The 22,545-nt window shown below is 43.4% G+C and overlaps 1 protein-coding gene across 2 annotated transcripts in view; it reads right to left on the minus strand.

The window, feature by feature from the left end:
* The window catches only part of ryr2b (ryanodine receptor 2b (cardiac)), a 71,072-nt gene that overhangs the window by 40,850 nt on the left and 7,677 nt on the right, over positions 1 to 22,545 (minus strand). For both annotated transcript variants that reach the window (XM_047603233.1, XM_047603232.1), the window contains exons 12-48: positions 22,374 to 22,495; positions 21,076 to 21,259; positions 20,853 to 20,988; positions 20,615 to 20,710; positions 19,766 to 19,884; positions 19,350 to 19,483; positions 17,256 to 17,497; positions 16,300 to 16,492; positions 15,898 to 16,117; positions 15,718 to 15,822; positions 15,527 to 15,630; positions 15,312 to 15,395; positions 14,915 to 15,074; positions 14,616 to 14,763; positions 14,236 to 14,444; positions 13,700 to 13,874; positions 13,390 to 13,598; positions 13,040 to 13,232; positions 12,659 to 12,791; positions 12,299 to 12,413; positions 11,870 to 12,030; positions 7,155 to 7,314; positions 6,907 to 6,993; positions 6,433 to 6,659; positions 6,053 to 6,266; positions 5,322 to 5,942; positions 4,973 to 5,173; positions 4,775 to 4,880; positions 4,490 to 4,630; positions 4,022 to 4,298; positions 3,797 to 3,911; positions 3,528 to 3,660; positions 3,313 to 3,416; positions 2,955 to 3,090; positions 1,783 to 1,969; positions 1,483 to 1,591; positions 188 to 308 (exon numbers count right to left, since the gene is read on the minus strand). In XM_047603233.1, coding sequence (XP_047459189.1) covers positions 188 to 308; positions 1,483 to 1,591; positions 1,783 to 1,969; positions 2,955 to 3,090; positions 3,313 to 3,416; positions 3,528 to 3,660; positions 3,797 to 3,911; positions 4,022 to 4,298; positions 4,490 to 4,630; positions 4,775 to 4,880; positions 4,973 to 5,173; positions 5,322 to 5,942; positions 6,053 to 6,266; positions 6,433 to 6,659; positions 6,907 to 6,993; positions 7,155 to 7,314; positions 11,870 to 12,030; positions 12,299 to 12,413; positions 12,659 to 12,791; positions 13,040 to 13,232; positions 13,390 to 13,598; positions 13,700 to 13,874; positions 14,236 to 14,444; positions 14,616 to 14,763; positions 14,915 to 15,074; positions 15,312 to 15,395; positions 15,527 to 15,630; positions 15,718 to 15,822; positions 15,898 to 16,117; positions 16,300 to 16,492; positions 17,256 to 17,497; positions 19,350 to 19,483; positions 19,766 to 19,884; positions 20,615 to 20,710; positions 20,853 to 20,988; positions 21,076 to 21,259; positions 22,374 to 22,495 — 6,181 coding nt within the window. The remainder of the gene's footprint in view (positions 1 to 187; positions 309 to 1,482; positions 1,592 to 1,782; positions 1,970 to 2,954; positions 3,091 to 3,312; positions 3,417 to 3,527; positions 3,661 to 3,796; positions 3,912 to 4,021; positions 4,299 to 4,489; positions 4,631 to 4,774; positions 4,881 to 4,972; positions 5,174 to 5,321; positions 5,943 to 6,052; positions 6,267 to 6,432; positions 6,660 to 6,906; positions 6,994 to 7,154; positions 7,315 to 11,869; positions 12,031 to 12,298; positions 12,414 to 12,658; positions 12,792 to 13,039; positions 13,233 to 13,389; positions 13,599 to 13,699; positions 13,875 to 14,235; positions 14,445 to 14,615; positions 14,764 to 14,914; positions 15,075 to 15,311; positions 15,396 to 15,526; positions 15,631 to 15,717; positions 15,823 to 15,897; positions 16,118 to 16,299; positions 16,493 to 17,255; positions 17,498 to 19,349; positions 19,484 to 19,765; positions 19,885 to 20,614; positions 20,711 to 20,852; positions 20,989 to 21,075; positions 21,260 to 22,373; positions 22,496 to 22,545) is intronic.

Consider the following 22,545-nt stretch of genomic DNA (forward strand, 5'->3'; position numbering starts at 1 on the left):
GTTCTCGTCAGCGCGGTTGTGAGCGAGTGACCTCATCCAGACTTTACCGCGGTTCCACAGCGGCCACAGTTATCGTGGACGGGAGCTTTGACGTCTAATGACTAATAAAAAGCCGCAGCAGGCAGCGGCTTAATACGAACTCAATTAGCTGCAGTGATGTCAGATTGGATGATTTGGCCCCTTTGACCTTTAGACACTGAAGGGATTTGAAAGGAGATGCTGATGACTCCCTCAAGATCCTGGATGGGGATGAGTGACCTCAGAATGGCCCTGATGCGGATGGCTTCTCCTTTGCCCCCTTGAATCAACTAGAAAATCATTCACAAAAAAAAAAAAAAATTACATCGTTTAGTAATTCACAAGTTTATAATAACAACGTTAGACAGAGACACTGAATTGTATTGTATCTGATGTACTGATGTATGGTAATTATATATGTGGATAATCTTCCTTATTTTGAGCTGTGGCCATTTTGCTTTTCTGACCTGTTAACTGAAATTCTGCGTATTAGCTCTTCAAGGGTTTTTTTTGTCAGTCTTTCATCTAAATTTAAAGTGACTTTACTTGTATCTAATTTATTTGTTGTTTGATCATCTTTTAAATCCTGCAATACATTTGGAGTGAAGCACTTTGAGGGGATTTTAACAGCGGAATTGACTGTGGAGGAACAACAACAATCAGATCTCCTTGATAGAACTTCCAGTGAGTTTTATCATCAGTACTGTGTGCTACTGATTTGTTTGCCCTCCATCTCCCAAACAATCATTCCAAAGTCATTGATCTTTAAAGTTATTGCAATTCTCCAGCTTTACCTGGGACTCCACTCAACGCTGTCGCCTCTCAGCGGAGTTTAACCACCACATATTTATTCTCAAGCTTTTGTTTCGGTTCAATACATTTTGCACTGCATTTTGCAGGAAACCGTCCTGTTTTGTCTTAAACTGATGAAAGGGATGCTTGCCACTCCAACTGAGGCCGGTGCAGTGTAAACTGCTACTTGTATGGATCATGGAGGAGGTTTTCCAGGCTTAAACTGCATATTCACTACAAACAGTGAAGCCAAACAAACATATCGACCAACCTTGGTTTACTTCAGATACATTAAGATCTGAGAATAGACTGGCCAGTAAAAACAGCAAAGAACAACGCAGTACATAAATTCTAAACAAGGCTTGTGGTAACTCAAAACTGTAGCACCGCGGTATACTTTTTGTACAAGATGTATGTTGCGTAATTAGTTTTGTTAACTAGAAGTTAGGTAAATTAATTAGGCCACAAGCGAAAGCATTGAAGAGTTTTGAGCTTTTTAAACATATACGTTCATACAGATACAGAGTTCCCTCTTTCTATATTAATACAGCATCTAAAATGCTATTTATCCCTTACAGAGCAGTGTGCAGACTCTCTCCATTAGCTTTTACGATTCGAGACATCAGTGAATATTGACTTGGAAGGACTGCTGAAGGTTGGAGGAGCACTCACGTGCATTTCTGGAGCACAGCGCCCCAGCAAATCAATAAGGGCCGAGTAGAAGGTCATGATGGCGTGCCCCATGTGAATGAGGTCATCATCACTGTCCTGGACAACATCTCTGTTACAGGAAACAATCATACCAGTCAAAAGCTTGTCTGCGACTGGGGAGAAATCCCTGGGGAATTTTAAGTAAGTAGGTGATAAAGCTGCTCATCTCACCACTATACCCTTTCCACACATAGGACATTGTGTGTGTGTGTGTGTGTGTGTGCACAGTGACTAACACTATAAACCAGTTTATAAACTGACAGTGTTCTGTTGGACTGGTAAGTTGTGCAAGGCCCATCCATAGAAGGGTCCTCAGAGATCCTGATGGCTTCCTCCATGGCTGCTAGGAGACCGTTTCCTTCATCGCCTCGCAGCGCAGGGCCAAAACACTCAGGCCGGCGAATCAGCAGCCTCAGCACCACGTAAGCGTTCTCCTCTACACTCTCACCTGTGATAAAGTTAGAGAGACACCACCCACGGAGCGGATGACATTGTGGTGGAAGCTTTAGAGAAGACATTAAACATTATATAATCTAGATTAATATAGGTATGAACGTAAAGGGAAGACGTGAAGGTGAAACTACAGAGAGGCATGAGGCCTGGAAAGCCGAAGCCATTTGACTGAACCGTCAACACCCTCAAGGGCTATTTGAACAGATGACTTTTGGCCACAGCTTCAGAGTCAGGGAAATCAATTGCTGAGTGAATTACCTCTATTGCAAATAGCTTACTTTAATCGGAAGCATGAAATGATGCAGCCTTTTGTGCCTTCTTTAAACTTTGTATTTTGCAGATACTGTTTCTAGCAGTGTAGGAAAAAAAAAACTGAGGTCACAGACTGTGACCTCAGTCAAATACTTACAATAAAAAGTATAAACTAATAAATAAATAAAGAACATATTTAGAAACTAAAAGTTAGAAGCTTAAGGCTGTCTTTTTTAATTACAATCACAAACTACACTGATCACCACAACACTATGACCGCCTTTCTAATATTGTGTATGTCTCCCTTGTGCCTCGTAAACAGTTGTGACTCATCAGAAAATGGACATGGACCTTCTGAGGGTGTCCTCTGGTGTCTAGCAACACAATATTGTTAGTGGTTTAGTGGATTGTTCCAGTGTCCTAAACCGTTTTTGTGGGTGTGTGTCTGTGTCAAGCTGCATCCTGCTGGGGATGGCTGCTGACATCAATGAGTGTCACTGCTATGGGGTGGGGGTGTCTGGTCTGGTCTGGTCTGGTCTAGGTGTGTGATACATGTCTAAGTAACATCCACACAAATGCCAGGTCCAAATGTTTCCCAGCAGAATTGAATTGTCGCAAGGTGCTCAGTGTTATTTCCTTCTCCTGTCAGGGGTCATAATGTTATGCCTGATTGGTGCAAAAGAGTGACTCAACTAAACTAATGCTAAAATAGACATAGAGGCTCGAACCATTGCAGAAGACGGCAAAACGCAGGAAATCCAGGTACCGCTCGCCCTCCACAGGGTTCCATCCAATATCAGAATAGCCTTTGGCCACCAACATGGGGCAGCTCTGGAGACCACAGCCAGCAAGGTACTGAACCACCTGGATAAAGATTTGATTACAAGAAACGTGGTTACCATAGCTACTGTACGGATAATACAGCAAAGAGAAACTTATTTTTCTTCTTTTTAAGTTCTGGTGTTTTTGCCTTGTTAGGCCTGTTTGACTTGATGACCATTGTGACTTCTCTTTCTGTATTACTTGGTGCAACTGCCAAGAGGAAATCAATCAAATGTTCACAGAAGACTTCCAGTGTACTCTCACCTTCTCTAAGTCAGGTTCCCTCAGAGCTAAGGCCAGTTCGTTATTATCCATAACAGAGGCTGCTGCCACATCTAGAGGAGTGGCCCCACGCATCGACGGAGAAGCTAAGGGAGGAAGATACATACAGCAACTTCACAAAGTTATTACAGTCCTAAATTAGACTTGTGTATGCAACAAAAGTTTCTGTCAGCACTGACACGTAGAAGAGCTGTTACCTAAGCCAACACTGCTGTTTTCCAATAAGTAGCTGAGGTGGTCAAACAGGGCTCCCTGATTGTGACGGCTGATGCGGCAAAAGTAACACAGGAATCGACAGCAACTGGCAACCATCTTGGGAAACGTAATCTCCTGATAAAAGCAAATTTGAGCACAGATATAAAGAAAATCCTCAAACCAAGTAAGGAAATTATTTTTGAACAGTTGGGGATGTTTTTTTTTTTTTTTTTTTACATGTCATAAATATAAATGTTAACTTATTTCTCACCTTCGATTGTCCTTCTCCTAGAACATTGACCATCACTTCCATCACGGTCTCATGCATCCCCAATGCCCTCATTAGGTTGGGGTGTTGGTAGAAAACTTTGTTATTCATGATGTCTCTGTAACAAAGAAAAAAAATACTTCCTCACCAGAAACACCTAAAATTACGTGTTAGAAATTAGTTGATATTCAAAACAAGAAACCAATTAAACTGATAATCTCTCCTTACCCCAGTCTTCTGATCATCAGTCGCTCTTCTTCTTTGCCCATACGGACACTGAGGAGAGAGCGGATTTGGCCGAGGGACGACAGCAGAGCCATGGTGTCCTCCACTGAAGCCTGGCTGATTGTGTAGGCCTTGCTGAGGGGTCCTTCCATTTGCCCCGAGAGGCCTTGATACTGGCGGTGGAGTAAGGAGAAGATGGCCCTAACTAGGTGAGGGTCCTTCATGTCACTCTCTTGAGCCCAGCGCACCATTGTTTCAGAAATCAGCTTTTTGAGGGACTCTAAAGAAGAAAAAATAAATAAAAAAATAAAAGATTTGAGACATAGCAAGAAAAGTTTGCTATCATCATCTTTAAAAAACTGCTTTTCATCCTGAGCTACACATGTACTGGGTGATCCCAAGAGCAGGAGAATCATAAGACATGTAAAAGTGATGAAACGCAACTGCAGAGATAAAACCACTGGCTCTTACTGGAACTGTGTGATCTACCATCCTCTAGTTCATTAGGTATCTTATTAAGTCCAATGACTCTCGCCGCTAGACTGAAAAGTCGCTCTTTCACAGACATCTCCGAATCCTCTTCATCCTCCGAGTCACTGTCCACTTGAATGCCTGCACAATGAGAGCAAAATAAGATTAGATTTCCTCAGCAGCAATTATGGTAAGTACCTTCGCAGTCTCTTTGTTTTATTTAAATAGTTCCCTGGCTCAATGAAAATGGATGGTGAACACGTCAAAGACGAGTAGACTTCTAACCGCAGTGTGTGTTGAGGAGGTGGTGGAAGCTGTGCAGAAGCCGTTGGATTTCCTCTGGACATGGACAACAGTCTTCATCCTCTCTGAAGCTCAGCAGCATATTGATCTTTAGACATTGGTAACACAAAAGCACACTGTGAATCCTAATGGCTCAGTACATCTTGTAACAAATTCCACCGTGTTTGAAGTCAATTTGACCTGCTCCTGTGGAGGCAAGCGGAACTCCTTGGTCTTGCGGGCAGTCAGTGCGGCGGACATGTTGAGAGCCTGCATGACCTGGTTGTAGCGGAAGCGTTGGTCTTCCTGCAGCTGCCCCACAAAGTTGTCGGAGAAGGCAACCAGAGCTTCCACCCTGTGGCGCACCTGGCAGTCACACAGGTACGACAGCAGATGGCAGAGCTGGGAAGAGACGTTAGCAAAACGTGATTCGTGCATTGTTAAAGTCATATACAATCTAACCATGTATCATTCAGAACAAATACAAAATAACATGCAATTTAAGGAGAAGAAAGAGAAACATGTAAATCGCTTCAGTCAGTTCATCCACCTCAAGTTTGACAGCTTCTGGAAGCTTCATTTGAAGAAGTCCTTGTTGAATAGTGTCTTCTTTGATGCATCCTTTTTTGCATTCCTTTTCATCATCACTGGCTTCCTCGTCTTCCTCCTTGTGGGTTTCGGCATCGGTGGAGAACACGCCTGGCTCCATCAGTCGAAGAACCGTCCCAAGGTCCTCATCCCCAAATACCCCCATAACCAAAAGACTAAAGAAGAGTCTCAACAGAGGAACAAGAAAAAGCTCAATATTGCCTCCTGCAGGATCCCTCACTGCCTGGCCCACAGCCCCAACTCCAGCAGCCAGCATATCCACAGTCAGAGTCTTCAGTACGTCCAGAGGGATTTCTGGGCTGTCTGCGCAAGCTATTTCAACTGGGTCATCTCCTTCCATCCCTTCACCCCTGACAAAACAAGGAGATGCACAATGCATCTGCGGTTTAAGGGACGTGCTACGGCCGGGACTGGGAATCCCTTCGGGGGGTTGACCATTTCCTCCATTAACACCAGTAATAGGCCTGGGATAAAGGGAGATTTCTCTGGTTTGGTCCGTCATAGGAACAATGTATTCATTGTTCATCATGAGACAAGCAGTGGTGTGGCTGCTGAGGTAAACCTAGAAAAACAAAAGGAAAAAAATGATTTAATCTCCAAAGACCAACCTTTCACTATTCATTTGTAAATCCAAAAAAAAAATAAAAATATTGAAACCCAATAAGCAGGCACCTGAATGAGCAGCTGATAAAACACAGAGCGAAGCGGGCCGGGAAGGTGAGGATTCTGAATAGCATATAAGACCTGGGACTGGTCCACGTAAGTGCACAGGGCATGGCAAACTCTGGTGTTGCCAAGGGCGCACAGAGAGCAGTACAGGAGGAGGGTGTTGTGATGGAAGGTCAAGAGGTCGTCATTTTCCGACAGTTCCAATATGTCAACACACCTGCATGAAGGTCATGAAAAAGACAGTGAGAGCTGTTGCTTGCTAAATAAAATAAAAGCTATAAATATGCAGCTACGTGTAAAATATAGTGAACAGCAGTGGAACGATCCCCATATAATTAAATATGTAAGCACAAAAGCATGTAATTAAACTTTGTCTCCTGGACCTGTTTTCATCAGGGATGTGAAGGGTCATGACTTGCAGAGGCTCACAGCACTGGACCATCCAGCCGTGGCGCTCGTCTGGCCGGTCTACCAAAACCTTTAATGCACGGTCTGGTACTCTGGTCCATGAAACAGGCCTGAGATGCTGCACTTGAAACCTCGGAGGACACTGAGGCGTGGCATTCAGCCTTTGGCTGCGAAGCAAACCGGATGACAGGGGCATCACATTCTGAATGGGGGAGAACACAAATATACATGGAAGAGTGTCGTAGATTAATATGAAAGAGAGACAGGAATCAGTACACAAAGTAGAACGCCCTACAATCAGTTCACTGTTGTTATCTTGCAGCTTATTTAATTACTGGTCTAATCTGTCCAAAACAAATTGGTTCGATAATGAATAAATACGAAAAGCAGAAAGAAGAATTAGGAAAAAAAATGTCTTAAGACAGGATTAAAATGAAAAGTTTCATTACCTTGATGCGTCCCAGTTCAAACTGGAACATGTTGCTGGTGGTTGGTTTGACAAAAACAGCAGGGAAGAGCTTTGTACTTGCCTCCACCTGATTTGTAGATAAACAGAGCTTTAATATGTGTGTGATTGGAAACTAATTGTTGGGTTGAATCATATTAAACTTAGAGGAGTGGCATTCAACAAAAATATAAATGCAAGTCCAAATACTCAGGCAAAACTTCCAATCAGATTTGTTTGTGTGCGACCTACTTGGTAGAAAGTGGACATCTCCACTCCATTGGAGGTAAAGGTGAGAAGCCCAGTGGCCGAGTCAATTAAACAGCCGATTTCCAACCCTGCACTTCTCCGACTCTGAGACAGACCCGTTGCCTCTCCAGCACACACCACGTAACAGTTACAACGCCTCACACTGTGCAAAACCATGGGGACATGTTCAGTTTGATGCTAAATTAATGCACACTGCAGTACAACGCCGGAGCCTGCATGCAGTAGAGTAAATACAAATTCATAGCATGGCCTGCAGCGCCCTATAATGTCATCATTTCCTGCGAATGTAATAACGTCTGAAAATGGAACAAAATTTGCACTGAACTCGATCGAAAATGTAATAAAACCTAGGTAACTCTTCCCTAAACTAACCTCTTCACTCCACAGATTTCCGACAAATCACCACCTCATGAAAACAACCACAAACCAACAAAACAACTTTCAGTTACACATGCTCCCATTTCTTCATGGATTTTTTCAAGGGCGCCTGCCTCCTCCCTCATCCTACCTCGTGACTCCATCAGTGGAGGAAGTCCGCCTGCAGTTGAGTGTTTGAAAACGGGAGAGAAGCAGAGAGAAGTCAGCAGTAAAGAGAGTTAAAGTGATGGTGGAGAAACCCCAGGTGGTAGTTGTGAGGGTCACCCACAGACCTGAACCGAACTCGCGCCCAAAAACGTATGCTCCATACTGTGGGGCCGACTGTAGGGTTGTTGAAAGTTCTCACTATTGCTGCGAACAACTCTGCGATGATGTCACATTCCTCCGATTGTCTCTCCAACTGCTTTTTAAAAGACGACACGATGATGTCTTCAATTTGTGGACCTCGAAAAATCATAAGAGTCCACAAAGCTGTTTTGGGGCAGTGCAACCTTTTGCAAATGTCTTTCAAAATGGCCTTGTCCACGTCCTTCAGCTTGTCCAGGTTAATGTTATAACCTTGGCTCTCTACTTCACCCCAGAGTTTGTTGAACAGCCGTTGGTGTATGGTGTCTAGGCTTTCTGCAGCACAGGTCCTCTTGGACTTTTTAAGGGCCCAGGAAATCAGGTTCTCTGCAACGCTGCTCACAAATATTTCTTCCAACGTTGTGTCTAGAGGCACAAAGACGTCCACAGGGGTGACCTCTGTAATGTTGGGAATCTGTGTTGGTGCAGAAGGTGACGCTTTGCGAAGTGGATTTTTGTAGAATTTCTTGATCCTACTTGTCAGAGATACTGGAGCAGGTTTCTTTTCCAAAGTGTCTGAGACATCACTTTTGGTAGACTCTTCTTGGTCTTTTTCAGTGTGTCAGTGTGTCTTGGTCCAGGCTGAGTTCCAGCTGCAGCAGTTGATGTGGTGTACTGTCTATCTGGAGTCGCAGGGTAAATGCTAAGGTGTATGTGGTTGACACACATTGCTCCTATTTTTCCGAACATGATGCTCCTTAACGAGTTCAAGGTTTCCCGGCAAACCTGGTCTGGATACTAACTGAATGTAATGTATCTGTGAGCTTTTGTTTACCCTGCAGAATGATGAGGCACCATAGGACATCATCAGTGAGTCTCTAAAAGAATGTGACATCAGTGAGGGCTGGGAGAACTTCACTCTATTCTATCCTGAGATCTATCCTTCTACAGTGTCTATAAAATCAATAATTAAATAAATAAAATGCCCTGAACAGATTTCCACAAAATACTGTGAATGCATTTAAAATAAATAATTAGATTTGTTAAAAAGGGGTAAAATAAAGCAGTTTTACTCTCAGCCATATAGGGTATGTTGGTGACAAGCTTCCCACCACTGTACTGATTTTCAGAAACACTATATAAAATACCAAAAATACTATATACTAGTCACCATAAACATAAAATATGGCAGTCCTTTCATTTCAGCCCTAGGGTCCGATCACTTAAACTAGTTTTTTTTAATAAGTAGATAATTCTACTATATATACCCTACCTTAAGTCATATTAATTGTTGCTACAAAGTTTAAAGCTCTATCCATCTTTGCTTTTAATATTCTAAGAAGAGGAATGCACTGCACCATTACAAAAGTAGCACTGTCCCTTTAAGGATGATGATACTCTTGAGTTGCTGATGTTTACATGACTGTGGATATATACCACTGAAGTGTGGGCACGTTGCAATAAAAGTTTAACATGATCTACCCGCACTACCTTTTCAATGTACTACCTTCACACGATGTATTGGGCACCCCTGCTCCAGAGGGTCACATGGGGTCACAGGGGGCTGGAGCCTGTCCAAGTGTCACTGGGCTTCAGGGGAAACTGACGCAAAGATTAGAGTTATAAAGTATCTGGCTTTCGATGTTTTATGTTGTTGTAAATTTGAGTGCCTCTTGTAAATTGTACAGCTGTCGCAGCACATCTGAAACACAACCACGTCGACATTCCTGAGCGATGCCACATTTAGCTACATGTTCCATCATCACATTAGCATAACCACTTTTCCAATGGCATCATCTGGTTAAAGCATCACAATGGAAATGTGTTGGTTATAGCGCGTCAGACCTTTAGAGGGACTGTCACGGAAAACATTAACACTCACAGCTTGTGTCAACAGAGTGGATGGCTGCAGCCAGGGAACCATAAACATGGCATTTGACTGACTGAGTGTAACAACTACAAAGGTTGTTTTTGTCTGTTTTGATTTCTTTTTTAAATTAGCATTTGGCTTTTATGAATATGGGCTCTGATTTTGAACCATGCAAAGAAAAAAAAAATCTGATGATAGTGTGACGCCTCCAAAAAGCTGTATCATTGCAGAAAAGACTTTGGAGCCAGAGTCAGAGCCATGCAGTCCAGAGGTAGAGCCACAAAGAGCCACCTCCTCAAGGAACTATTAGGAAAAATGGAGCGTATAAACACCTGTGTAGAATGTGTGTTCGTCTAAAGCACGAGATCAAAAGTGTGTAGAAAATAATTACCTGAGACAACAGTAATACATCATCAGTCCAAGGCTAGTCCAAGAGGATTAGCTGCTTTACTCAGTTCAATATGTGTTACTGTAGATAACAGGATCAGCAGACAGCACTTGAGACAGTTGTGTGTGTCGCACTAGCATTTGTTGACTTAAATTCATCTTTCCTCTGGCAGAGGCCATCTCTTAACTTTTGAATCACTTCTGCTTGAATGACCGTTTCAATGTTTTTTTGTTTTGTTTTGTTAAAGTTCATCAGTGCAATAAACAATTTGTAAAAAAAAAATCGTGCCAAAGAATCATGATCTCAATTCTAAGCAAACAAAATCATGATTCACATTTTTTCCAGAATCGTGCAGCCCTACTTTAGACTAGACTTTATTGATCATGTGGCTACATGCTAGTTCTTACTGTTGCTAACTTTTTGATACTTTAGTCAAGGTTTGGCTACTTTTCTTTCCTTTTCTGGTATCCTACAGAAATCTGAAGGTATTGATGCTGAGACATTGCATACTCACTTACCAAGTGATCATATAAAGGGAGAAAGCTTCAGTGCTGCTGGACATATTTGCAGCTAGCCACCACTGAAAGAGACCCTGATCGTGTTCTCCCTTGCAGGCCCTCTAGTGGCCGGGATGCCGGCATCTGAGGTTAATTAGCATATCAAAAGCATCATTTTTCTAACAATACTAGTGGCCGTATACTGGAAAATGCGATATAAACATGTTGCTGACATAACCAGTAGATAGCATTGCAAACATGACGTCACGTCAATAAAACGGGATTTAAATGGACATAAGACCTTTTTTAGTGGTTACTTTCACCACGAAACTTTACTATTATAGAAACAACATACAACTTCAGAAACCCTGAAAAAGGAGTTTAAAAATAACCATGTCAGTTGTCTTCGAGTTTTGTCGTTTTGATGCCGACTGTTAGTTGGACAGTATGTCAGCTGAACACTCTGTCACTTGACACAGAGTAAGATGTCATTTTGACCTTGAAAGTGATATAAAAACCATTTATGAGTGGATATGTTATGAATGCTTATGTATACTCTCTTCAAATGAAGTGTTACTGAACGTTTTTTTGTTGGATTTGCGGTTGTTTTCATGAGGTAGTGATTTGTTGGAAATCTGTGGAGTCAAGAGTAGAGTTTAGGGAAGAGTTACCTGGGGTCTCCAGTGCTGCTCAAAGCTCATCTGAGCTGGAATTCTGGTCTAATCACCCACTCAGTAGGACCAGGATGTAGTTGCATGTCCCTGAGTATTTGCACATATGCATATGGCTGTATGGCGCTCAAGGTCTGCAATTTAACCCAATAGTCATTCTCTTGTTTCAAATCCAGTGTATATAACATTTTTAGATTCTCAAAACACAAAATGTAGAATTCTGGACTGATATATTACATTATCTGTCAAATATTACATTATCAGTCTTGAAAAGAAAGAAAAAAACTCGTGAAAATTTAATAAATTCCCAATAATGTAATAAGGTATTACATTATTACGATATCAGTCAGGATATTTTATGAAATTATTGGCGAAGTTATGACATTATTGGGCTTTATTACATTTTCGATCGAGTTAAGCGCAAATTTTGTTACCTTTTCAGGCGTTATTACATTTTCAGGAAATTGCTACATCATAGGGTGCTACATGGCCTGTAAGGAGGACCACCATGACAACAACAAGCAACCAATCTGACAGCGATTAGTACTTAAATTCTTGGTCTTCCACATCAACAACACAGCAATCTACCCGTGTCAGCGCACACTAACCTTTCTTGCACTTTGCCACTGTCATCACCGAGGGTGACAGTCACAGTGTGGACACTGTCAGCGTCAAATGTCACGTCACACTGATGGAAGTCAGAGGTCACCCAGCCTACCCACACATTAAATGGCTCCTGGCCTGGAAGAACTCTCACTGAGTAGTAATACTGAAACACAAAGGTGAAATGAAGGCACCGTTTGGCATTTGGTATCTTGCAGTTGTATCTTGTGGCTGGTAATTATATATACACCAATGAATAAATCATGGGGGAAATATTTGCATAAGCTTTGAGTTACAGCTTTTGGATTCTGGGGAAGGATAACACATGTTGTCTGTTCTTTAATATATAGTGAAATTACACAGTACAAACCATGATTTTATGCATGCAGTCCATGTATACTGTATGACTATGATGTCATTGTGAGAAACCTTACTCTAGAGCTCTGGACCAGGTGATTGTAGTTATCATTGTCAACTACCACATCTTCCAGAAGCCGTGCAGATGAGTTGCTGGAGACTAAGTCTGGCTTAGTCCTCTTCAGCATGAACCTTAAAGACCAGGAACACATTCATTCACACATTTATTTTACAGGTTTTATTCTTCATTCCATTTGGAAACTTAATTTATAATCATGCTTTCATTATTTTAAACACATAACAGACAAATAATGAGAAATATGAAATATAAATTAGCTCTGACTAACTGGTACGTCCAATTAGTGAACTGTATATTTACAATGTTGTGTTCATTCTTTTCCAGTCACATGCACTGTGGGACATGTGGGACAACCCACCGTTGTTTGAGTCGCGACGTTTTGTCGTGGCTGTGATCCTTATGGTTGAGCTCATCTCTGGAGCCGGCAAAGCTGTGGGCCGTCTTCATCAGCACTTCAAAGTCTGAGTCCACCTCCTCCTGCTCTTTCCTTCCTGAAAGGACAAGAGCCATTAATTACAGCAGCGTCCCGGGGAGCTTAAGCACTCATCAAGGTCATACTGATAGAATATCAGTTATCTCTACGGCGGATAATCTGAATGTATTTAGATCACACCAGCGAATTATTTCATCACGGGGCACAGTCATTTTAATACATACTACAAACCTTATAGCATTACTCCCCCCCTCAAGTCTTTTCTGTGCTCGGCTTGAACATAGTGTATATATAATATCACTGAACCTGAACAAGGAGAAAGAGAGCTGGAGGCCACTGGAAGCACGACCCCTGCAGGGCAGCTGAGGATGGCCGCGCATTCGATGGACATGCTGAGCCGGTAAAAGCCCATCTCGCTCCCTCCGCTATGGTGCGCCGCCAACCGCTGAGAGACCCTCAGGCTGGATAAGGACTCGGTTAAGCCACTGACTCTTGCGACCTTCGGTAAGATTTGTACAAGCTTTTCAGGAGTTGTGAATCAACCAGCAGCACGAGCGAGCCCTGGGGCCCATGAAGGCATGGGGATAATACACAAACACTGCACAACGCTACACGGTTTAAAACATACAGTGTGCAGAGTGAGGTGGTAGCCGCACCTGTAAGTTGTGATCATTAGGCAGAATGGAGGTAAACTGAGGCTGGTTCCAGCTCATCCACAGGGCCGGGTCTCTGGCCATGTTGGCAGCGAAAGGTTTATAGCCTTCCTGCAGGCCACACACAGCAAAGAACTGCAGGGAGTCCACCTGGCGGCCCAGGTTCAGCCTTCCCATCTGGTTCACACCAACACTGATCACTGGCAACAGGCCTGGAGAGCACAGAGAGACAATAAGTCTTGGATATGTGGTAATACGTCGGAACAGTTTCCAGTTTAACAGATAGTATCAGCTCAGTAAAACTCGTCCAAACCGTCTCCGATATCAAAGTCCTTGGCAGCCAGTTCTGATCCTCTGTCATTAAACAGCATTTCTCCATTGAGCGTGACCATCATGGTGCGTTCGGCCACATCCAGCAAGCAGCCCACCACATCACCTCTGAGCCACTGACGTCCCAGGGGCTCGCCGCCCTCGTGGTGCCACTGAGCCTGAAAGAAAGAGCAAGTCAGACAGAACAGAGGCATCTGTGAATAACCTAGTATAGTAACAGGTAACAACGTCAGCATTCGTTTATGGGGTTACACTTTCCACTGACATTTATGAGACGAGACAGAACGCTAACAGAAGCGGTTAGAAGTCAATCATATTCTAATTGTATTATAGCAAACAGAAAGAAATCCAAGTATTGTGGGAACATGAGGACGGATTTTAAACCGAGCTTTACTGGAACAAAAAGGAGAAAATAAATCAACATTTAGACTTTGGCAAACTTGACATGGGCTGGGGCTGCTGTTTTCATCAACAATGCTCGGTGGCCACATTACGAACTGTCACATTTGAATATCTCACCTCACATCCATCAAAGACGTACGCCTGGTCATCTGAGCCGAGCTCTTTATCGGGCGCGCAGCCCGGCCGGGCCCAGCCCACTCGCATATCCCCCGCTGTCAGTATTTCAAATTCGAAATACCACTTCCCCCGGGTCACGGCGTAAGATTTATCTGGTCTGAACACTCTGCACTCCTCGGCGGTGAAGAGACAAGGCTTTGATAATGTGGCTGTAAAATCAACAAACAGTAAATACGGCTATCTGCTGAAGTAAAAACCGATTTGCATTAAAGTCTCATTAAGTTTAGGGTCTTTGATGTTGACAAATAAGTCTTAATTATCAGTTAAAATGCGTTTGTTTTACTTGATGATAAGGTTAATAACAAGACTTTGAGGCGTACTCCGCTCTTGGTTGAGGGGCTCCAGGCTGTAGCCGTATGCCAGCAGGATACAGACAGCGTCTCTCACGCTCTCTCTGCCCACTCTCCTGGTCCTCTCATCAAGGAGGCTGTAGGGAACCAGATACGGGCTCCGCTTGGCTTTTATATCCTAAAAGTGAGCGTGTGAAGACAAATGTGGAACAATATTTATCAGAAAACACTCTGTATCCACAGACCATGTTACCATTTTGTGTATTTATGCGCGGTGACTGAGGGAAGAAGCACAGCAGCGCTGGATGAACGCGAGTGAGAGCAGAAACCTGTTGGCCTCCATACGTCCATCCCTGTCTGACGCGGTCCCTGGCCCACACGTTGTGTTCGTTCTCTGCCAGCAGGTTCACCACTTCCTCGTGGGCGGAGGTCAGAAACACTTGGCTCAGGTCCACCGGGGCCGGCCTGTATCCACTGAGCTGCTCGTACCTAAGAAAGGGAATTAAAAACAGGTCCCTGGTTCGTCAAGATCAGAACCGAAGTTCAAGGATCGCATACAGATTAGAAGTAGATTTGCTTTTACATTATTCATTACACTTCACTTGCGCTATTTAGTTCACTTAATTGCCCTGGGAAACCCTTAGATGTAAATTTAGACATGAAGTAACTCACGGTGGTAAATAAAATGCAACGAAACACAAGACTAAATACGTGACTTTTATTTACTTGGAGGGAAGTCTGGTGTATTTGACCTGCTCCTCAGCGTGGTCATCTGTCAAACCAATGTGGAAGCCAAGAGCAAGGAGAGTCCTTCAATGAAAAAACAGAAAAACATTTACCAGTGCTAACACCAAATATTTCTGCCAAAGAGAGAAGGTCTGCAGCCATTTGTTTTTTTTTTTTATTCTCTACTCTGTCAGACAGGTCCTCACAGAGCTCACCTAAGTGTGTCCTGGGCCATTTGAAGGTTCTGGTTTCTCTCGTGCTCGGGCAGCTTGGAGAACTCCACCAGACACGGATCGTGCTTCTTACACTCATCCCTCACCTGTTTGACACATTTGTACTTCACACAGCAAATACAACCGAAGAAGATGAGACAGTAACAATACGTGAAATCAAGACTTTTTCGTACCTGTCCATGTGTCCATCCAAGGTCAATCTTGTCCATTACCCAGAGCTCATGAATGTTCTCTGCCATTTTTTCTCTGATGTCTTCAAGTTGCGGGGGCAACTGCACCTACGAGGGCAACAAAATTCTAAAATCTCCACTTGTGAAATGGAATAAAATCAGTTTTATGATACGGATACTTGCCTTGCTGAGGTCTATTGGTGTTGGGGTGAAGGTAACCGGAGTGAGGGGCACTATGGGGCCAATAAGGTCTTTTTTCCCCTCTGCACAATCCGAGATGTATTTCTGACACAGCTCTACCTTCAGTTTGACTTTTGGGAGCAGCGCTTCAGAGCATGAAGCAAAACCGGGCGGGGGAAGGAAGCGAAACTCTCCATGCTTTCCTCCAAACAGAAAACGAACCCTAGTTTCCAGGAAAAGGACAAGGAAGGTTTTCAGCGTTATTGAGACCTCAGAAACAAAAACACGTAGGGAGTACGTTACAGTGCATTGTGCATGAGAATATTATAAGCCGCAATGTCCGCTCAAAAGTAACTAAAACCTGTAGGCAGGGAAGAGAAAGTATAATATTGTCACTCCACTGACCTGACTCCAGCAGAGACGCTGACCGCAGGAAAAAGAAGCCCATTAGCGCTGAAGTTCTCTAACATGCCCTGCACAGGGAGGCCGTTGACCCGAAAGGAGATGCAGGGGACGGTGAGGTCAAGACAGCAGCTCACCACATCATCATCTTTCAGCAGATGAGGGAAAGGAGAGCTGACTTTTCGGCCCACGCAGCCTGAGGTACGGGAGACACATTTATCAGGGCTCAGATTCACTCTTTTTCCTTTTTTTTTCCTTTCTTCTTCACTCAAATTGAAGATTTAAGTGAAACAACGATTTTCTAAGATTTAAAGATTACTTTTCTTTACTAAATGAAACCCCGGCAACAATAATATATGTTTTTGTATTATTTAGATGCTCGCCTTTCTTTGGGATTAATAAATGTAAAATACAGCGTATAAACGGAGGCTTTTCTACTGAATCATGCAAGCACTGCTGCAGCTACTTCTAATCTTGATTTACGATAATGTCTCCGAGTCTCTCTCTGTGTACGCTTAGAAGGAGAAACAGTAATATGTTTATGGATCTCTGGATGTTTAAATGCAGCTAAACAAAAGCAGCCAATTCAGTCGTCGTTATCGACCCTGAGTTCTTAAGTTTTTAAGAGGTCTACTTTAATGATTATGAAATCTTTTTTTTTTTTTTATTCCAGAATACAAGCTTGCATCTTTCTGTTGTAAATATTTCTTGTAAAAATGACATTGCATCCTATATCTTATCTTGTATCTTATATGTTGTTTTGTTTATATGTGTATTTATACTTTTACAGGATAACAAGAGCATAACTAAACTAACAATTAAAAAAAAAAAAAAAAATGTAACTCCTCTCCTATTTTATGCCCTGACAAAACAGCGATATGAACACACAATCAGGTCCCAACGGGTCTCCAGAAATACTACACGCCGACTCTTTTATGTCTTTATGAGCTCATCCTCACCTGACCAGAGCTGAAGTCCATCAAAGCCGTACGAGCAGAGGTCGTCCCCCACACCGTCGCCCCCCCAGCCCTCTCCCCCGGTGGGCCTCGGACGGTAGCCTTTGGTGCAGGCCCAGCCGACGCGCAGGTGTGTGGGCTCAGATGTGAGGAACGGGTCGACGCGATCCACGGCCAACTCGTAGTACCACCTCCGGTGCTGGGCCGAGTCGTCCCCCGCGGACAGGAAGATATTTGGTCTCATGCTGCGGGGGAAGGAGAGGGCGTAGAGCACCGGAGTGCGGAAACTCAGAGGACCGATTGCTGTAATCGCGAAAGTTTTTCACTTGTTGAGGGATTTCAGCTGCTTAATAGTTCATATCCTTTGTTATGCTTTTTCTTTTATAATGCGGTAAAATGTTTTTGCTGGGTGTCTGGAGAACACTTCAGCACCTGCACCCTTCAATTTCCTTTCGGAAAGTGATTTATTTTTATTTTTCTTAACAACACATGCTTCCACAATTGGTAAATGGTCTTGTTTTTATGTAGCACTTTTCTTGGTACTTTTAAGCACTTTACAGTCACATTACAGTGACGCATCTACCCATTCGTCACGCAAGCGCACAACAGCGCCGAGCCCCGGAGCAACCGGGGGTTCGGTGTCTTTCACGAGGACAGTTTGTTGTGCGGCGTGTTCCAGGATTCAAGCATTTTGCCAACAGTCCAATAAAAGTAATATAAAATGAAGATGAGGACAGATCTGAGGCTTAGCATGTCAGCGTGGAAGATGTTATGTGATTAAGAACTGTCCAAAAGGAGTGTGCGCTAGTTCCCGAGCTCTCTGCAGGCTGGAGAGGAAGCAGACTTGACACTTGTGTTTGTTATTAGACAAATACAACCACAGCTGACCTCATTCGCCTGCTGAGTTTCACTATTCATACCAACTTTTATTTCTTTTTGAGCACTTGCAGCACGGGGTTAAGAGAAAATAAGGTGCCATTTTATTTTGTGAGTACATATTTAATCAACACTTGTACTCATACCAGATGAAAAGCACGCGACACTGAATGAAGCCGATATGAAGAACGTCTAAAGAAAGAAGAAGAGACAAGAGAGCATCTGGAGGAATTGGACAAATGCGCAGAGCGGAGAAGAGGAGAAGCTGGAGAAAAGAGGGAAAACTGATGAGATGAAGGGAAACGGAATGAAGGCAGGTGTACTAATGAAGCATTTAGCTGAACAAGAAGTAAAGGAGACGGAACGAGAAATGGCTCGAGGGGGCAGGGGAGAGCCGGGGAAGGGACCGAGCAGGTGGGAAGAATATGAAACAAAATAAGCTATAAGGCCCGAGGAGTAAAATGGGCTTCTGATAAGCGTAATAAAAGAAGGCAGCTGCTGCTGACAGAGGAAAGGGCAAAAAAAAAAAAAAAAAAAAAAAAACAAGCTCAAAGGGAAAGGGAAATGGAAACTGCCTACAAGAACTGACTGGCGCAGCGGGCCAAAAATATTGAGACAGAAGAAGAACATGAAGTATGATGAAAGTGCCTAACTCAGTCTACGCGTAGCACCTCAGGCGGAAGGCAACTCTTCTCTTTGGAGGAGAGCAACAAAGATAACTGCACTGTGACATCAACACAATTCGGATCTATTCAGACAAAAGACGACGCAAATGGAGACTAAGGTAAGTCTTCAATTACGGTCCAACGGAGAAAAGAGGGGGCGCCGTGCTGAGGGGACGTCTTAAGTGTTTCTTATATCCGGCGGAAAACTTGAAGGATACCAGCACACAGCAGTGAGAGCTCTACAGCTCGATTACAAATGCATGAGCGAGCATCACAAGAGCCCATCCAGTGGCTCTCCAAAGCCAAATAAAAGCAAAGACGCGACACAGGAAGCTGCACTCCATGATTCTTTAGAAGTGCTCCTTTCTCATTGCTGACTACATTTCCTATTTATGCTCATGTTTAGTCTATGATTTAAATGCTTGAGGAATGACACGCAGAAAGAAAATAAACACGGGTCTAGGAGGGAATGAAAAGAGCGACGAACGACACGGACGGCAAACAAAAAGAACAGTCAGCGGTGAGAATGTTTAGAGGAAAGCTTTCTGAGTTGTACCTGGTGACCTGATTAACCAGACGCGTTTGGAGCAGCAAATCCCTGTCTGGCAGCAGGCTGTCGCAGATGAGGTTCTGATTGGAGCGCACCGCCACGCCGTGGCACACGCACAGAGAGCACAGCACCTCCAGCACCTGCAACACAACCTGTCAGCACTTCGTGCGAGATAAACAAATGGAAATGATCCCACCATCGCCCGCTATTATCGCCGTTGAAGCGGGCGATTCTCGGCGAAACATGTTGGAAATGCGTCAGCTCGGGGGCAAAACACGAGCGATAATTTGAAGAAGATACCAGCTGTTTGGTCAATTAGAAATACGTCCAATAAATACATAACAACAACAACACGCTCATGATGGTGACTCCTCGTGGTTTTCCTCTGAAACACACACACACAGCTCGCCAACAGGCGGTACCTTGTGGTCGCATCCGTGCTTGTCGAGAAACGAGATGATAGAGTGAATGTGTCCGTCTTTGATGACATTGAGTGCTTCGGGACTTTCCACAAGGACGCAGTGTAGAACCTCCAGGACTCCTGCAAATGCAATTACTCATTACTGTAATGGAGGTGCCCCGTTTTTGACCTCTGGATTTGGCTCAAGTGGTCCGATGAGACTGCCCGCGTAAAATACGCTGCAGACAAGACGGCAGTGCTCACCTGAAATGTTTAACTGCGTAGTCACATGGGCTCTAGTATTCCACTAATAATCAAGGATATAAATGCCTCGTGTCGCCACCTCAATCAGAACAGACTGGCTCCATCAGAAAAAATAATAATTAAATCGCATTGAGGGAGGTGTTGCAGGCTTTTGATTTTCCATTTCATATGAAGATATTATGATCCAATGATCCAATCATTTTTCTCTGGGTAGGAATAAGTGGTAAACACTGAATGAGGTGAGGTAGTAAAACACATGCAAAAAACATGTGTTTCAATAGATGACTGAGTCCTGATTGGATCTCTGTGCGGTTGAAAGCATGAGTCTGTCCCTTCTTTTCCTATTGCAATTCTAAAAATGGGAAAAAATTCTTCTTTTGGTCGAACCCACTTTGCATACACGGTTTAAAAATTTGAATCAGATCGTTTTATTTAGCATTGAGGTAGAGTTGAGTCTGAATGTCTAATTCGAGTTTAGTTTAATATTCTTCATGCAAATAAAGTCACTGATGCAAAATGAATGAAGCCGCTTGCAAATAATATCGAAGTTTTAATTGGTTGGCTGCAAATTAAATGTGATATTAATGAAACCACAGATGTAACCCACCAGAAGAGGCCTCCAGCCGGTCCAGCCTGCTGATCAGCCAGTCTAAAGAACCGGAGAAGTGTGCACAGTTTCCACGGTTTCCCCGGATCAGAGCAGCTGAAAGGGAGAAAAGGAGGAAACTTTAAGCAAAACGAATGTGAAAGTGATACCTACATCAGAAGCGGAAAAATATGTTCCTTTTTTTTTGTAAAACTTTTATATTGAGCCGTCTACATTTGAAAGACGTGTTAATTCTCACCCAGCAGCTCATAGAAACGGTTGAGGATGGCTTCCCACTGTTGCCCTGTGTCACTCTGAGCAGCCTCAGCAAAATGAGAAGCGCTGCTACGTTGGTGCAGATGGTCGATACAGTCCAGGACCAAATCTATCACACCCTGAGAAAGAAAAGGAGGTGTGCTTATGGAACACGATGGCATATCACACATGAGACCAAATCTACTCATTCACACTTATAGATTTACCTCTTCCTGGAACATGTTCTGCCGGTTTTTCAGTGCTGTCAGGTTGTTCTGTTTAGCCTCATGACCCAGTCCCTCCAGAGGAGGCTGGAAGTAGTTTATTAGATCCTCAAGACTGCATCTCACTGTCTCCACTGGCAGGCTGACACAGGGAAGGTTTCCTTCCTGACTAAAACCAGTCAGCTCCCTAAAGAAAAGGGGATATATATATATTTTTTTTTTCAATTCAGTGCGGCCAACTTAAAAATGTTCTTGCAGCAGAAGAAGCCCAGATTTCAAACGGGCTAATATGACGACACTGGCCGACTGTTTTTGCTGTGCTCGCGTTGCTCATCCTTATCTGAATCAAAGGCCGGAGGACACAGGATGTTGTCGATTGTGCAGATTGCGAAGACTTTGAAGCCAATTCAGGATTTTCAGCCAGGCAAATAAAAACTTGATTTTTCAGTTTATAAAAGGGAAAAACAAACATTTGAGCCAGTAAATCTTCCACATGTTCAAAAGAAGTGCAAAAGAAGAAGACACATTTGTTTTTTTCCAATAGTGTAGGAGTGCTATTATTAATGTATTCTGATATTGTGACTCACAAGTATAGGTTAAGAAAAGGTAGATATTATTATATTATGTGATGCATACGATAAGACATGTTTTAAGGGAATCTGAGACAGCAAAATTCTCTAGCATGTGTCTGTATACAAAAAGAACATATACAGATCAGGCATAACATTATGACCACCTTCCTAATATTGTGTAGGTCTCCCTTGTGCCTCCAAAACAGTTGTGACGCATCAGAGAATAGACATGGGCTTTCTGAGGGTGTCATGTAGTGTCTGACAACAGAGGTGTGTTAGTGGGGGTCTTTGGGTCCTATGGGTTGAGGGGAGGGGCCTCTGGGGCTCAGGCTTCTTCCAGTTCATCCCACAGATACTTGTTAAGTTTGGGATCTAGTGAATCTGGAGGCTAGGTCCACACCTTGTGCTGTTCTTCATGTTTTCTGAGTCGTTTGTGTGTGTGTCTGTGTCAGGCTGCATCATTGCTATGGGGGGGGGGTGTCTGGTCTCGTCTAGGTGGGTGCTCCATGACTAAGTAACATCCATCCAAAGTTTCTCAGTAGAACACTGTATTGTCACAAGATGATCAATGCCATCTACTTCTCCTGTCAGTGGTTTTAATGTTGTGGCTCATCTGTGTACAAATCTAATAAACTCACTTTGAGATGGACACTTAGCACTCAGTCATTATTTGTAAAAAAAAGAACACTGCATCGAGCTGTGTGATCACGACAACGTGACGTCCAGGACCTTATAAAGCGAGTGAAGAGGAGAACGGCGCTCCGGATGAGTCTGGCAGTGTGAGATTCCTCCTTCTGACAACGAGACAGCGTCAGCCCGTCGTCCATGTGACCCTCGCTGTGTAACACTGCCTAAAAACACACGATTTGCAGTCACTGCCAGCTGATTCTTTCATTATGTT

Source organism: Mugil cephalus, chromosome 13 (assembly GCF_022458985.1).
Source record: "Mugil cephalus isolate CIBA_MC_2020 chromosome 13, CIBA_Mcephalus_1.1, whole genome shotgun sequence".
NCBI classification, from domain to species: domain Eukaryota; kingdom Metazoa; phylum Chordata; class Actinopteri; order Mugiliformes; family Mugilidae; genus Mugil; species Mugil cephalus.